General features: G+C 51.0%; 6 protein-coding genes across 6 annotated transcripts; 4 read left to right on the forward strand and 2 right to left on the reverse strand.

Annotated features, from left to right (window-relative positions):
* Positions 1-594: 594 nt before the first annotated feature.
* On the forward strand, positions 595-5096 carry LTR84_010821 (uncharacterized protein; the record flags this gene model as incomplete). Its single annotated transcript, XM_064854355.1, has 5 exons — positions 595-625; positions 690-841; positions 900-1023; positions 1080-5011; positions 5067-5096. 5 exons carry the CDS (start codon positions 595-597, stop codon positions 5094-5096), a joined length of 4269 nt encoding a protein of 1422 aa, XP_064709081.1.
* Positions 5097-6559: 1463 nt separating this feature from the next.
* LTR84_010822 (uncharacterized protein) lies at positions 6560-8191 on the forward strand (the record flags this gene model as incomplete). The annotated part of the gene is made up of 4 exons (XM_064854356.1): positions 6560-6779; positions 6830-7125; positions 7176-7297; positions 7354-8191. The coding sequence occupies 4 exons, from the start codon at positions 6560-6562 to the stop codon at positions 8189-8191; spliced, it is 1476 nt and encodes a 491-aa protein (XP_064709082.1).
* A 684-nt stretch (positions 8192-8875) lies between these two features.
* LTR84_010823 (uncharacterized protein) lies at positions 8876-9256 on the reverse strand (the record flags this gene model as incomplete). The annotated part of the gene is made up of 1 exon (XM_064854357.1): positions 8876-9256. One exon carries the CDS (start codon positions 9254-9256, stop codon positions 8876-8878), a length of 381 nt encoding a protein of 126 aa, XP_064709083.1.
* A 1308-nt stretch (positions 9257-10564) lies between these two features.
* Positions 10565-12141, reverse strand: LTR84_010824 (uncharacterized protein; the record flags this gene model as incomplete). Its single annotated transcript, XM_064854358.1, has 2 exons — positions 10565-11956; positions 12010-12141. 2 exons carry the CDS (start codon positions 12139-12141, stop codon positions 10565-10567), a joined length of 1524 nt encoding a protein of 507 aa, XP_064709084.1.
* Positions 12142-13413: 1272 nt separating this feature from the next.
* LTR84_010825 (uncharacterized protein) lies at positions 13414-14857 on the forward strand (the record flags this gene model as incomplete). The annotated part of the gene is made up of 2 exons (XM_064854359.1): positions 13414-14534; positions 14593-14857. The coding sequence occupies 2 exons, from the start codon at positions 13414-13416 to the stop codon at positions 14855-14857; spliced, it is 1386 nt and encodes a 461-aa protein (XP_064709085.1).
* Positions 14858-15364: 507 nt separating this feature from the next.
* Positions 15365-16391, forward strand: LTR84_010826 (uncharacterized protein; the record flags this gene model as incomplete). The annotated part of the gene is made up of 2 exons (XM_064854360.1): positions 15365-15558; positions 15641-16391. The coding sequence occupies 2 exons, from the start codon at positions 15365-15367 to the stop codon at positions 16389-16391; spliced, it is 945 nt and encodes a 314-aa protein (XP_064709086.1).
* Positions 16392-16487: the final 96 nt, after the last annotated feature.

The following is a 16487-nucleotide window of genomic DNA, read 5'->3' on the forward strand; positions in this document are numbered from 1 at the left end:
CGGGGGTCCTGACTTCCTGAGTACCTCAGGTACTTCAGGTACCCACCTACGAGTAGGTACATAGATGCACCCGCCTACTTCGTACGAGTAACCTTGGAAGACAACTCCTCCGTACCGAGGTGGGCTTAGGGACCTGCCCAGGTGGTTTACCATGGCCCCGCCTAGGTCTTAGCTCCTAGCTCCCAGCCACGACAGGAACAACTCAGTTCGAGTAAAGCTACAGAGTATCTCGTACTCGTAGGGTGCTTAGATGCTTCGTCATCATAGCCTGAGGGTTGATTGAATTATTGGTACTACCGACCACCTTGACATTCAGCGTACTCCAGTTACCACTCCAAGTCGTACACCTTCCAGCTATTCCGTCTAACCTCATTCTTGTGCCCCGTATACTGCACCCTCCCTGGCCTCACTTTCTTCAACTTCACCATTACCTTTGACAAACCTCCCTCAACAGGCCTTGAACGCGCATCATCCGGTCTGGGGTTCGAAACCTCTCTCATGTCATCATCCTCTCTACCCAGCCTCGAATTTCAATCCATTCCTGCTCCCGTCTTGGTCGCATCCATCTAAACATTACCACTTCCGCCCTTGGTGATGGCTGAGATCATTGGATCGCAAGCTTCAGGTGCGTTACCTATTTATCTCGAACTATTTTTGCTTTCCTACAGACGCTGACGGGGTTGTTCCAGGCCATCCGAACCTCAATCTCACTGCCGAAGAGAAGCGAGCCTACGCGCAGCTTTTGAAAGAAGCAGACCCTGATGGGTTCGGAGCTGTCTCTGGCGATGTCGCTGTAAAGTTCTTCGAGCGTACAAAGCTTCCTCCCGATGTCCTCGGCCAAGTTCGTTGCTGCTCTTTCCCCACAATACGCAGGCTGCCATGATTGACACAGTAAATAGATCTGGCAGATTGCTGACACCGAGAATCGAGGCTTTCTGACTCCCGCCGGCTTTGGCGTCGTCCTGCGACTCATAGGTCATGCTCAGAATGGAAGAAGTCCTTCAACGAGCATTGCCGTTCAACGTGCGCATTTCAAGGCCATTCACACAACCTCAAATTTATACTGACAAGCATAACAGCTGCCCCATTGCCTCGCTTCGATACCTTGCCCAACGAAAGCCAACCACCACCGCAAACGCAACCTCAACTAGCAGCAGTTCCCCAGCCTATTGCCCAACAATCGACCGGACCTCCGGCGAGTCCCTCTCCAGCAGGAGGTCATCCTATCCGAGTGCCTGCCCTTAGCCCGGACAAGGTCGCAACTTATTCCTCCCTATTTGAGAAGTCGGGTGCTGAAAATGGATTCTTGTCGGGTCTCACTGCAAAACAGATATTCGAACGAGCCGGTCTACCAAATGAGGTGCTGGGAAGAATCTGGGGTCTTTCGGACACACAGGGTAGAGGCGTACTGGATGTCACCGAGTTCGTGATCGCCATGCACTTACTTGCGTCTTACAAGTCTGGGCAGATGCGTGGCGTCCCAAACACACTACCGCCAGGTTTATACGAGGCTGCAACTCGACGACCTCCGGCGAGAGCTGGAAGTGGCTCTCGACCCGGTTCAAGTGCTGTTCCTAATCTGCCTCCTCCCCCTCAATTTGCGGGATTCAATCAAAGACCCCAAAGTCCAATCACTCGACAGCAAGTCGGCACTCCTCTCTCTGCTCAATCGACCGGGGAATCGTGGCTTGTTACTCCAGCGGACAAAGCCCGTTTTGATGCGACCTTTGCGACTATCGATCGTCAAGGAAGGGGTTTCATCACTGGGGAACAAGCGGTGGATTTCTTTGGTAACGCGAGATTGCCCGAAGAAGTGCTCGCCCAGATTTGGGATTTGGCCGACATGAATTCAGAAGGTCAATTGAACAAGGATGAGTTCGCTGTGGCTATGTTCTTGATTCGGCAACAGCGAGGAACAAAAGATGGCCGAGGCGTCCTTCCACAGACATTACCTCTGGCTCTGATTCCTCCAAGCATGCGGAAGCAAGTTCTTCCCCCATCTCAGCCAACTGCACCGGCTTTTGAAAACGCCCCGGTCACAAAGCCTCGTTCAGCCGCCGATGATCTTTTCGGCCTAGATGCGTTCGGTCCTCCTCCAACTGTTGCTCCCCAGGTGGCTCAATCTACAGGAGGTACCGATGCAGGTCCATTTGCAAACCCACCTTCGGCTCTGTCACCACAGACCACATCTACAACTTTCAAGCCTTTTATCCCCTCTAGCTCGTTCGGCCAAAGCATGATCCCTCAATCAACAGGATCGCCCGCTCCTGCTCAACAACGATCACTTCCGACTGATGATTTACTTGGAGATGCTGATCCAGAGGTCAGCTCGAAGCTCACGAACGAAACTAGTGAACTCGGGAATCTGTCGAACCAGATTGGGAGCCTGTCAACACAAATGACAGAACTTCAGGGGACTAGAAAGCAAACTGAACAAGAACTCTCTCAAAATACCGCTCAGAAGCGAGCTTTCGAAGGACGCTTGGCACAACTAAGATCACTATATGAGAAGGAAGTCAAGGAAGTCAAAGCACTACAAGAGCAGCTCGCGGCATCGAAGAATGAAACGAAAAGATTGCAATCGGATATGGCTATGGTCGATGGCACTCACCAGGACCTTGCCACCCAGCATCAGCAATTGCGAGCCGCATTGGAAGCCGACCAACGAGAAAATGCTGCACTAAAGGAACGTATTCGACAGTCCAATCAGGAGAATGAACAGCTTAAACCGCAATTGGAGAAATTGAAGTCGGATGCGAGACAGCAAAAAGGTTTAGTGGCCATCAACAAGAAGCAATTAGCGACTAATGAAGCGGAGCGCGATAGAATAAAGGCGGAAATCTCTGCCGCACACAAACTCGCTGAGGATGCGGCACGGGAAGCGGAAGAGTCAGCTCGAGAAGTTGAAGCATCGAAGAGGGAGCTTGAAGAAGCACGAAATGTTCCCGTCCCTTCGATTAAAAGTCCTCCCACTGTCGCAAGCCCTGCTCCTTCAACCAGTTCAAATCCTTTCTTCCGAAAGACAACAGATCCCACCTTTTCGCCACCCCCTGTCACCTCACCAGAACCAGTCAACACCCAAAGTGCTTTCGATAGTATCTTTGGACCATCATTTGGCGCATCTCCTACCGCACCAGTACCTCAAACGTCCTTCTCAAGTCATTCTCCCGCAGCTACTGGTTCACCGGGTGTCCCACGTATAGACTCTCCCAGCCCCTCAACACCTAGTGTATTCTCAGCAGAACCACCTGCTCCTCCACAGTCTCGTCAGATCACTTCGGCAGCGCTTCCTTTTCGCCAACCTCTTGAACGAGAAGACTCTGTCAGTTCATCTGTAAGGGTTGCGCCACCTGTCAGTCGACTGAGTCCTGCAGACACTCCACGTGCTCTGACTCCAGCAGCCAGTACACCCAGTCCTCCAGCACACCGCGCCTCCCCAGACCCATTTTCAACAGTTGCAGCCCCTGATGAAGAACAGGAGTCTGTAAGAAGAACATTACCTGAGGGAAAGCTGTCCAAGGAGTCCTTGGAAGATGGTTTTGGAAAACCGTCTGTGCCAATTGGTGACATTCCTGGTGCGTTCCCATCAGGATCACGCGCAGAGACACCTTCGCAGGGACTTTCGAGCTCTACGGTCCTTGCTGGTACTGGAGTCGCTGCCCTTGGGGCCGGTGCTGGAGTTGTTGCTGCCACCACAAATGGAACTGAACAGACCAACCAAGACTCCACGGGGAAAGGAAAAGGTCCTGAGCGAGACTTCGATGATTTCTTTGGCGGGCCAGCTCATCAACGCACCATCTCGCAGAAAGCGGCCGACTTTGACTCAGCATTTGCGGATTTTGGTAAACCACAACCAACTAATGGTACTCCAGGCGCTGCTGCTAAAGAGTTTCCTGACATCCAAGAGGTTGTTGACGATGATGATGACAGTGACAGTGATTACAGTGATGAACGCATGAAGTTTGATGACGACTTCGGTACCCGGTCGCCGCCACGTGATTTACCAACAGAATCTACAAGTCAAGGCAAGCAAGCAGAGCACTCGACTGGCACGAATGACCTTTTCCCACCACGTCCTCACTTGGATACCGCAGCCTCCACAGCAAGCTCGTTACCTGGAGTTGACCAACAAAAGTCACCGCCACCATATGGTGATGCTGTGCCATCGGAAAATCCAACTCACTTTCCTCGAGAATATAAAGGCTTGCTTCCTGAGAGAGAAGATCCAACATCTCCACCTGCAGGCGGTGAGACTATTGTGACTGCTGCACCAGGAGGAAGTGGACAGGCCCCTTCGTATGGGCCAGAAGCACATCCCAGAAGCCCTTCAGATTCCAAACCTGAGGCGGCTTTCCCACCAACCAAGACGACGCCTTTTGATTTCGATTCGGCTTTCGCCAGTGTCGGTTCTGCCCCTGTTGCAGATGACGACGACGACTCCGAGGACGATGCACAAGTATTTAGCCCAGCTCGAAATCAAGCCGACTTTGATCCGTCATTTGATTCACCACCTCAGTCACGTTCCTCAGCGGCACCACAGCATTCTGCTTATGACGCGGTGACCAATGGTACCAGCTCTTCGAAGGCAGCCACAAATGACCCGTTTAAAGCCAACGGTGCAGCTCCGAGCTTTGGGTCCCAACCAGCTCCTGCCTCCGATCCGCATGACTGGGATGCACTCTTTGCCCCATTGAACACCGGCAGTGGAGGTGCTCAAGCTGGTGCACCTGCAGCCTCGGCTTTCGATTCGCCGAGTACTCCAACCGCAACCTCTGCAGCTACCTTTCCTCCGGCTGTTGCAGTTGAACCATCTTCACCGGCACCACCAGCGTCTCCACCAGCGGCGGTACCGACGAGTCCAACCAACAAACTCGAACGCCCACAGCCTGGACGTGCCTTGAGTGCCGGCACTGAACATGATGACCCCATTCTCAAACGACTCACGGCAATGGGATGGACTCGGGACGAGAGTCTCAATGCTTTGGAGAAGTTCGATTATAATATCGACAAGGTAAGTCGAGTTCAGCATCGTTTTCATGGCCAGCATGTACTGACTTGATTCCTAGGCCGCTGACTACCTAACATTCCGATCTTGATTGTGATCATCCTATTCCGTGGGAGGTGTCTCGCTTGAGTGTACAGCCAGGATGATTGAATCTGCATCCCGATCTCTTTGAGTCATCGCTGGGTCTGACGATGTGTAGGAGTAATCTTACACCTGGCCCTTGCCAAAGTAACGGGAAGATATAATGGAGGATCGACTGTAAAGGGAAAATAGAATAGCCCTCCCCCTATTTCATTGAGGATATCGGCACCATCAGAACTACATCGTTAATAATACCGACTCCGTCAGTCCTAGCGTCCGATACCAGAGTGAGAATAAGTTAATCTTTCGCTGATAATACAATCTGTGATCATTGATTCACCACTGTCTATGTGGGTAATTCAATTCGGTGTTCCAATGTGTCTCACCAACTCGGTCACGACTTTCTGTAACTTTGGGTCAACGGGGCGCTGAATAATCGCTGACGGACCTTGTCCCATACCGAAAAGGATGGCTATTTGTCAAAGGTAAGAAGGTAGTTTAGACTTCAATCGTCTCTGATTGTACTTTCTACGAGTAGAAGGAGGACAACAGAGTCGAGATGAATGCCCATTTGCCACTGTTATCAGGAGGTTGGAAGTATATTGTTTACTATCAATTGCCTGATGAGATGGATATCACTCGTGCCCCAACTTGACAGTTCAACGCTTAGGTATGATACCTAACGTGCCTATCTACGACTCACTCGGCGGGCTCCGGGCAGATGATTGCTTATTTTATCGGAAATGCCTGTGAGTGAACCGCCTAGTTAGTTGAGCTAACTAGTCAATCAATCAATCACTAATCATACGCGAACAAGATTCGTGGAAACTCTCACAAGCATCCTCCGCAAGCACCCAACCTGCGAATACGGAAGTAGATGGGAAAGAATGCTTTCATGCACGGCTCGCTGCTGCGTCTGGCATGTACACAAATTCAAAACTCAAAACTTTGGGTCTCGGAATTGAAAGGCAAGGCATGACACTCTACCCCTCAGGCTGTTGGGTCGACAATCCTCCCGTCCCTGAAATCAACGGATACTTCTTCAGGCGGCTTGAGCTTTTTATTCTGGCTTTTCCAATGAACAACACCACCCAACCGAGAGGCTGACAAACCTCGTACCAACCTCAAGCGACGTGGGGATGGATTCCAGCCCGTTCAATCGGTCGCTCCCGGCTTCGGCTATCGCATCTGAGTTGCCCCCATTTTCGGTTCCTCGTGTCAATCATAGGGTGCCCAAGTGGGTGCCACGCGAAGCGATTTAACTAGGCCAGCCGGTGGTTTAACAAACTAGGTAAATATAACCTCCAGGCAGGTTGGCTTTACGGCGGCTTTGTCCCGTTCATTCGGTTGTGTATTGTTCAGCATCTCTTGCAACATGAGAGCGTCCACCTTGCGGCTGTCGTGATGGTGATCCATTTCCCATACGCCACGGTGCATCATGAATTGTCGTCTTCGATATTCCTCTGACAAGCAATGACCGATCGGCAAGGTGAATTGATGCGACGTCGCGAACGACGAGCTAGCACGTTACTATCTCGCAACCCACTTCAGCTCCCAACCAGCGACGATGATTCGGAGTACAGTCGATGTCCGTCTCCTCTACTTACCATCAATAGTGGATATCGTGTGGACCCATTTACGTCCTACCCCGTCGCCGAGGCTTCTCGTGGAGTGCGGTACATGATCGACTATTGTGAGTTCAGTGCGACAACACGCGAAATGCAATCTCATGAAATGTCGCAGATACACAAGTGTGGGCACCTCAACAGGCTTCCGCGTCCAGTATTGTTGGTGAGAGGAATACGCTTGTCACAACGATCCTACCACTTGCTTTGCAGAACGAAATGCTCTTCGAAGCGACCATCGCCATGTCCAGAGCAGCTTGGGTAGCCAGACGAGGTTCCGAACCTCTGAACGACAAAATGTTGCTTCGGCATCGAGGCAAAGCCATGAGCGACCTGCGCAGTAGCCTCAGTGGTCCTCATCAACGAGTTTCTACCTATGTCTTATTGACAATGTCTACACTCTTGACGATGAATGTTAGTGTGGACTCCCCTTGGACCAACTACCGCTGATTCTTACCAAATAGTATATGATCAACGACATCGTATCGTTCAGGGTTCATCTGCATGCTTTGGAGAAGATGCTACAAGCGACGAATCACAAAGAAGAGAACGAAATCGTGCATTTCGTGCGAGGTCGTGTCCTGGCGTACGGCAATCTTGATATCTCATACTCTTGTCGTCCACCTTAGCTAACGTTAATAGGTTTGGTGTTCTGGCATCATTTCTGCAGGCCAACCAACCAAGTTACGCAACCAGAGTCAATGAGCCTGGACATAGGATCAGTACACTAACATACCCTGGTCATCCATTCCCGCCCGATCTTTGTGAAATCGTCTCCAAGCTGCCAGAAGGCTTTTCGGAGGTCGCTCTGAGCGGCAGTATTGCGATCGAGCTCATCAGCTTCTTGGTAAAACTGACCGAATTAGTTACATGGATGTCATTGTCTCCAAGTCAAAAATCCGACGACTCTCAACCGGAACTGACGATGCAACGAGCTATTTACGATCTCCAATGTCTATCCGTTCTCCCTCTAACGTCCACCGAAGGACAGATCGTACGTGCCGTCCTAGCATTCTGCTTACACGTCTACAACGAAATGTCGTACAGGATCCCACTGGCCCGACCTCTCCACCCACTCTTGGAAGTCTTCGACAACCCCGCCCAGTTCCCACGAAGTCCCTGGCTCCAGAGATGTCTCCTGTGGTCTTCGATCGTCACTGCCAGTGCGTGGGACACCCAGATCGATGCGGTCCCACGGACGCACTACGTGCTTGAGAAATCATTGAACCAAGTACCCGAAGCGAGGTCCTGGGAGGAGACTAAAGAGGTGATGCAGAAGTTCTTTTGGGTGGGTAGCCTCGAAGAACAGTGGGAGATATGCTGGCGTGCTGCGGCTTTCAGACGCTTTCGACAGAGGCGAGGTGCTTCTCAGATCCATGCCGTGTCGGAACTCCTGCAGAGCGATCGTGCACAGACTTCAGAGACCCCTTCTTCTCACTCTCATGGCAGAGTGAAGTCGGAACCTCAAGATGCCGAGTGATCATAACGTTCATCTGGGCATTAGTGGCTGGGAGACGACAAAGTCTCGATTGATGCTTATGAAGTCTATCATTATTCTCGAAGTTCTCACGATTGCAACGAGAATTATCTCTATCGAGATCGCTCACATCATGCTTTGGATCCTATCTCGGACTAAAAGTGCATCTTGGTGGTCATATCTCTATGAGCCTTTTTCCCAATGTGAGTTGTTATCCAACTGCCAGCCCAGCTAGCGACCTCACTCAACTCCAGGCAGTGATCATGGCGAGCAAGGATGGCTTACTGCTTGCGTTCTTACCTCAGATATCAATTCCAATGATGTACTAAGAAGTCTTCGCATCTGCCTCAACCTTGCCAGATGCTCAGTGGACTCCCATTTCCTGATGCCCTGTGCGGGCTGCCAGTTCGGCGATTTTTATGCCCCGAATGGCACTCAACGATCCAATTCCTCTCTGCAGATGTCGGTCCATCACACCACTTCAGCACCCAGCCAAGATCGATGTGTCTGAGGCTGAGGCTTCTCAGCAAGCTTATTTGCCCCTGAGAAGCGACCACCGAGGAAAACATGCGAAAACGCAAAGAAGCTCGGGACACCGAAAAGAACGCTGCAGGACGGGAGGGGAAAGAATCAGTATGAAAACCCAACGCAGATCTCCAAGCGGGGGAGCAGGGTATGGAAAACATCTTACAACTCGAAAACCCCCACAGCGACACACCCACGCGCGGCAGGCCGTCCGGCATCGACGACAATCTCGTTCTTCCGCAACAGGTCCGCGACGGCGGCGAACCCACCCAGCCAGAGGATCGACGTCGTGGCCTCGGCGCTGAGCATCGCCATGGGATGGGCCAGCTGGGGGAAATAGCGCGGCGTGATGAGTGTGTATGGCACGGTGAGCAGCATGGTGAAGACGGCGGTGAAGGTGAAGAACGCGAGTGCCGCGGGCACAGGGATGTCGAGTTTCGCTGTGTTGAAGGCGTTCACGGAGGTCGCGCCTAGCGCCATCGCGATGAATGCTAGGACGCCTTGTAGGACGCGTAGGATCAAGACCGGGTTGATGTACTTCATGGTGTGGATTTGTGGGGGGGGTTGATATCGATGTCGATTTCGATGTCGCTGGATGCTCAAAGGTCTAGGAGATGTTGTGGCGATCTTAATTGCGAAAAGGTGAAGGAGATTATTTAAATCAGTGGGCCAGCCCACGCGATTCAACCAAGATAGATAAACAACAAGCAGAAACAAATGGGTTTGAATCCGGCGGAATCTCAGACACTTGCCGGAGAATGAACAACCCAAAAATGAATAGTGAAACTTTTATGATTAATGTACCACCAAGACAGATTTCAGCTGAGGAGGAGAGAACGAAGAGGAAGGAGAGAGTCAAAAAGGTAAAGATAGAACCTCTTTAAAGGTTTGGCAGGGTCTCAGGGCGTATTCATACTAGCCAGGGCACCACTGCTGACCTGGGTATGCCATTGCAACTATTGAACATCTACTACAAAACATGATCATCTACCAAGACGAAGCCATTCATTGTCGAGAAACCGCACATGATGCTACATGCAACATGAAACAAGTAGACACGCGCATTTGTAGAGAATGAGATCAAACGTTTGAGATGGCGTGGTCACGGCGGCGGTCGGGTGGCTTGTGGCGCGTTGGTTTCATTGTATCTTGTCTGAAGAGAGATGCGGCTAGTAAATTAGTAGGTGATCCTGTTGTTGGATGTTGAGTGAGAGTACGAGTAACAGTCAGTGGTGAGATTGGGTTGATGTGTGGCCAGCCCACGGCAGCCAGCCTTGTTTCATCGTGCGAGGCTGTGCGGGGATCGATTGGTTGGCAGGGCACGAGTTGCGATGCAATGCAGAGGCAGTGGCAATGGCAATCCTGGATGTTCTGCCCCTCCACTCAACTCACTGTACAAGTAGCAGTACCCGAGGCATGGAATCAAGCATTTCGGCTCCTCGCGATGTCGTCCTCTGTCACTCAGGGTAATTGGTTGTGGTTGTACGTGTGTTTAGATTCGCACGTGTTTGACCAACGCAGGTGTCCAGTCTCGTGCTATTAATCAGTCACCGCTGACTGACGGTTGCGAAAGTGCATTATTTCACCAATGAGACCATGGAGAAATGGACAGTGGTGGGACCCGAGATTAGCTGCTGCATCAGAAGGAGCATGGAATTCTAAAGCCAAGCACGTCGGTCGACTTCGGGAAGTTTCTGAAGTGGATGATCTCGTCTATCAGTCAGTATGTAGTGTATCATACAAACCTCTCCACCGAATGAATGGGTGGGTTCTGCTAATCTGTAACAATGAGCGGACTCTCATTCGAGATCTACAATAATATATGTTACTTATCGTCGCAGTCCCCAGAAATCAACTAGTCAAATCATTCAGGCCATGAACCTCGGAAGGAGGCGTTTCATCAGGACTGGGTCTTTGCAAACTCTTCCTGCTGATCATACCGCCAGAATAAAGCAGAGTCGGTAAGACACCCACCGCACTGAACAGAGCCATACTCCAAGTCATGGTCTTCCAGCCCGCAGCGTCGACAATCGCCGCTGCCACAAGTGGTCCAACAAGTGAACCGGCCGCCCAAGCAACGTTGAAGATGCCGTAACTCTGCCCGTAGACGGACTTTCCAGCAAAGAGATCGGGTTGTTGGCGTTCCTTCGCATCGCACACTTTGCTGAATTCGGCAAGTAGTGGAGTCATGATGAAGGCGCAGGCGATGCCTAGCAGGAGGAGCAAACCACAGAGCAAGACTTGCTGGCGGATTCCGTCGTGGTCAACTAGGCGGAGGAGGACCCAGAAAGGGATGGAGAATAGCAGTCCGCTCGCTGAGATCCATCGAGGGCCGTACTTGTCGGTCCAGTGTCCTATCAATGGACCAGCAAAATTGGGTGCCAGGAGAGCTAGGAAGACCAACCCTGCACCGAGAGAGCCCCAACCGAAGATCTGATTTACATACAAAGGAATCGTGGTATCGAGTGCAGTCATGGTAACGGAGGTCACAAAGCTACCCCAGAATGCGGCCAAGAGGCGACGGGATTTGAGCAGGATCAATATCGAAGGGATTTTTCTCTTGCGACGAACTCCAGCAGTCCGTGTAGCTGCAATACTTGTATTTTTCTCGGCGACCGCAGAAGGGGTTTCGGATAGTTTGGAAGGGGCGAAGCCTTGGTCGATTGACGGACATGACTGAATCTGGGTCGGTGTGGGAGTGGGCTCTAACCATCTCGCGGCAATTTTCTTCTCCACCAGCAAGAGGCGCAGAATAATGTCAAGTCCAATCACACCGAATGTGATTGCGAAGACTTCATAGTAGCCGGACCTCTCAAAAACAACACCACCAATCATAGGACCGAAAAGGACCCCCAAAGTCATGGCAACCGAAACGTAACCCAGAGCCTTGCCGACTTCATCGTGTTTCACAGTGTCGGCTAGCAAGGCTAAAGCAACTGTCCATACTACCGCAGCTGAAGCTCCCTGCAATAACCTTGCTGCTACTAGGATGGCGATGGTCTTACCAAGACAAAACATGACCGTCGATGCAAAGAGGACGATCAAGCCTAACAGCAACGGACCTCGACGTGACGTCGTTCGATCGGCAACGAAGCCGCATATAGGCGAGACGACCAACAAAGCAGCGGCATAGACGGAGAGTAGCACGGAAACCCAGCGCTGAGTATCTTGACGCGAGACATGAATGCGATCTTGAAGTGCAAAGGGCACAACGGGGACGATGATGCCATAGAGAAAAACATCCTTCCGAGGGGGTAAGTGATTAATACAACAAATTTGGATAACGGACAACGCACAGTGAAGACGGACCAGCACACAGCGATCAGAATGAAGAGTTCGGAGGATCGAACCTCGAGGAAGAAAGGTTTTCTGCCTCGATATGGGATGACTCGATTGAGGAACGCTTCCTTCTTGTCGTGGAGGGTCATGGTCTTGATCAAGACTGCTCTCGTTGGCAGGTGATGACTCTCGGACCGAGAGGCTTGAGATCAAGATGAAGGCATAGGGCTTGGATGTGGTCGAAAGCGAAGAAAGAAGGATGAAATACCCCATGAACGCTTCAACATCATGACTTACCGTCTCTAGGCTCAGTGGCTCAGGTCGTCATTCGCAAAGCGGTCTAGTCCGGCACCCGTGGACACCGTCTGGTCATGGTGTGTCAACGGATCAATTGTTCCGTCAGATAGTGCTTGAGTTAGTGGATGAGGAGCTCGATGAAGACTAAAGAGGCAGCTCGCTAACCCTGACTCAGCAGCTTCCCTTGAGTCCGAACTTCGGATAAACAACGTCGGAGCCGAAGGTTGATCCGAAGCGAAGGTGAGAGGATGCACCCTGATAAGATAAGATGGTGAGGGGCAGCAGTGAATCTGTGAAGCTCAGATCTTTTCTCAATCTTGTGCCTGGCACCACCTGCTCCATTACCTCGGTGCTGTCCTTCAAGTTTGGTGTGTGAAATTCTGTGCGTTTGTCAACAAATCAGGCAGTTATAAGTTGCTTTTTTTTTCTGGCCCCAATGCTCGCTTCTCTCTGCTTCGTGTCCGTCTCTGGGCAACACGAAGCGCATTTGGACGTATTCGCAATGTTGATACGAACGTGGGACTCAGCCTCCTCGAGAATGCTACTTCGTAAAAAAAGGAGTTCGTGTCCTATTGTATTTTCGTGTTCGTGTTTATCCTGAAGCCCGACGGTGACCACGGGTACCTTCCTACCTGTAGGTGTACCTCAGCACTAGCAGCAGCAACAGCAGCAGCAAACTTGAACCTTTCGTGTTCTCCCCTCTGACCGTGTCCTCATTTTCAATTATTATCACGAGTTGGCCCCTTGGCTTCCACTGGTCCATTTTTAGCTCCAAAAAGGGTCCTCTAAGTTCACCGACTGACCGTGCGGTACGGCAGTGGTGGGCTGTATTGTGTATGTGGTGACCGCGTTGCGTAGGTGGGCTGTTCGATCACGCAATTTTGAGACCAAGTGCTTAGATGCGGGGAACTGATTGTTGACTTTTGAGCATCATTGCGGTGGAAAGTTCAAAAAGTGACTGGGTCCTCCCCTGTCAGATCCCCTCTTGTCCTTCTCGTGAGATTCTCTCGATTCCTTTTTCTGAGTATTGTGTAACTGGCAAAGGTCGGACAGTATAGCTCCCAGGTTATCTACATCAAGAACAACGACCTCCATCTCCACCTTGAAGAACTACTGTGCTCATCATGGCATCAGACGAAGCTGCGCAGAGGTTTGAAACCCTTCAGATCCATGCTGGACAGGCTCCCGATCCTGCTACAAAGTCTCGTGCTGTTCCGGTCTATCAAACCACGTCCTTCACTTTCGATGACTCGGCCCATGGCGCGAGGCTGTTTGGCCTCAAAGAGTTTGGAAATATTTACAGTCGAATCATGAATCCTACTGTGGACGTTTTTGAAAAGCGAGTTGCCGCTCTCGAAGGAGGTGTTGCGGCTGTGGCCACTTCCTCGGGTCAAGCCGCTCAATTTCTCGCCATCAGTGCTCTCGCTCATGCTGGCGACAACATCGTCTCAACCTCCAATCTCTATGGTGGCACCTACAATCAATTCAAAGTCTTCTTCCCTCGCTTGGGAATCAACACAAAGTTCGTCAATGGAGAGGATCCCAAAGACATTGCGGCAGCCATTGATGACAAGACCAAGGCGGTCTATGTCGAGACAATTGGCAACCCTCGATACAACGTTCCCGACTTTGAAGCCATTGCCAAAGTAGCCCATGAGAAGGGTGTTCCTTTGGTCGTGGACAACACGTTTGGCGCAGGTGGCTACTTCGCTCAACCCTTCAAGCATGGTGCAGACATCATTGTACATAGTGCAACCAAATGGATTGGTGGTCATGGCACCTCAATCGGTGGTGTCGTTGTCGATTCCGGTAAATTCGACTGGGCTGCCAACGCCAAGAGATTCCCTCAGTTCAACGATCCTTCCCCTGGCTACCACGGATTGAAATTTGTTGACACTTTCGGCGCCCTAGCGTTTATCATCAGAGTCCGAGTAGAAATCTTGCGAGACGTTGGTGCATGCTTGGCACCCTTTAATGCTCAACAATTCATCCTTGGTCTTGAGACACTGAGCTTGAGAGGCGAGCGACACGGTCAGAATGCGCTGAAGCTGGCCAAATGGCTCGAGACTCGACCAGAAGTCGCATGGGTCTCGTATCCTGGTCTCGAAAGCCACCCAAGCCACCAGTTGGCCAAGAAGTACCTGCCCCGCGGCTTCGGAGGTGTCTTGTCGTTTGGTGTAAAGGGCGGAGCAGAGGCAGGCTCACAGGTGGTTGATGGATTCAAGTTGATCTCCAACTTGGCAAAGTAAGTTTTGATAGTTCTGTCGAGACGTCCATAACATGGTAACTAACGCGACTTGCAGTGTCGGAGACGCGAAGACCCTTGCCATCCACCCATGGTCAACAACACATGAACAGCTCGAAGAGCAAGAACGATTGGACTCGGGAGTGACCCCAGATGCCATCCGCATATCGGTGGGAATCGAACACATCGATGACATTATTCAAGATTTCACACAGAGCTTTGAAGCAAGCGCAGCTGCAGGCAAAGATCAGGGAGCGGACAAGGACAATGCCACGATTCAGCCAAAGCCAACGACTGAAGGCGCACTCAGTGGGGCTACCTAATCTCCATTATTTATGGTTCTTGTCTTTTATGTTTGTCTTGTGAAAGAACTCGTCCTGATGATGGGTGATCGAATAGGATCCAATCTCTAGACCGTGTCAGTCAACAACAGACAGATTCATGATCAAGCACGAGCTTGGTCTCGCAATGTCCAACTCGGAGTTTTATTATCATGGCAACATTCATGTGTCCAATTCTTGTTCTCATACCTTGTAGCTTTCATGATCAGAGAAGTCCATGTTCGTGCATAAGTACCTACCTAGGTAGTTATATAGTACCGAGTACCTAGTTACGTACCTGGGCCGGGTGGCTCCTTCCCCGCATTTTGCCATGCTTGCGGCTGTAACTTAGGAACGTTCCTGCCACCTGCCACCTACACCGGCAGCTCCGCCCATGCCTGCACTTTGGCTGTCTACAGTGCCGTTTCTTCTGCCAGCCTAAGCGTCAAATTCTTTCTTTCCCTCTCAATTGATGGTCGTGCGACCTCCTTCTGCAACTCCATCATCAGTATGGACACCCGAAAACGTAAGAAGAAGGTCCTGTTGATGGGCAAGAGTGGCTCCGGCAAGTCCTCCATGCGCAGCATCATCTTTAGCAACTATGTCGCAAAAGATGTTCGTCGTCTCGGCGCCACCATCGATGTTGAGCACAGCCATGCTAAATTCATGGGCAACTTGACTCTGAATCTCTGGGATTGTGGAGGGTGAGTGACCAGCTCCCCGGCAGACGTCGTGTCCTGTTGCTCTTCCTTTCAAAGACTAACCAACCCGGATCCTCCGATCTAGTCAAGATGCCTTCATGGACTCATACCTCAACGCACAGCGCGAGAATGTCTTCTCCGATGCCGAAGTTCTCATCTATGTCTTTGACATTGAATCCCGCGCCGTCGACCAAGATCTCGAGACCTACAGTCAGGTCGTGAAAGCCTTGAAAGAATACAGTCCGCATGCCCATATCTTCTGCCTCATTCACAAGATGGACTTGGTTCAGAATGAGCATCGAGAACGAATCTATGAGGAACGCTGCCGCTTGATCATCGCACGCTCTGAAGGCCTCAGTCTAGAGACATTTGCCAGCAGTATCTGGGATCAAACACTCTACAAAGCTTGGGCGGGCATCGTTCACAAGATGATTCCCAACCTCGTCATCATCGAGAAATTCCTCAACGCTTTTGCCAAACAACTTTCCGCCGAAGAAATCGTCCTCTTTGAAAGATCAACCTTCCTGACCGTTACCAACGTCGTCAATGAATTTGGTCAAGAGAATCCCAGTCACGATCGTCACGAACGCATTTCCAATATCATGAAGACCTACAAACATACTGTTGCTAGAAACACCAGAACCACTGCCGCCAGTGCCGGCTTCCTATTGTTCAAGGTCCAAACTCCAAACTTCAACTGCTTCCTTGCTCGCTTTACCGAGAACACCTACATCTACGTCGTTGTTCCACCAGGAGAAGCTGCCTTCAACTGTGCAGTTCTCAATACTATCATGGCTAGAGATGTCTTTAGTAAGAAAACCGGCGTTGAGGGTTGAAATTGTAGAACATGGCAAGGATCCGATACCTGCAGAAGGACTAGTTACTGCAGCATCAAAAACCCGAAGCGGTCTTGATTCTTCTGCGTCGCAAAT

This window comes from Exophiala bonariae, assembly GCF_035927105.1.
Source record: "Exophiala bonariae strain CCFEE 5792 chromosome Unknown scaffold_5, whole genome shotgun sequence".
Classification (NCBI taxonomy): domain Eukaryota; kingdom Fungi; phylum Ascomycota; class Eurotiomycetes; order Chaetothyriales; family Herpotrichiellaceae; genus Exophiala; species Exophiala bonariae.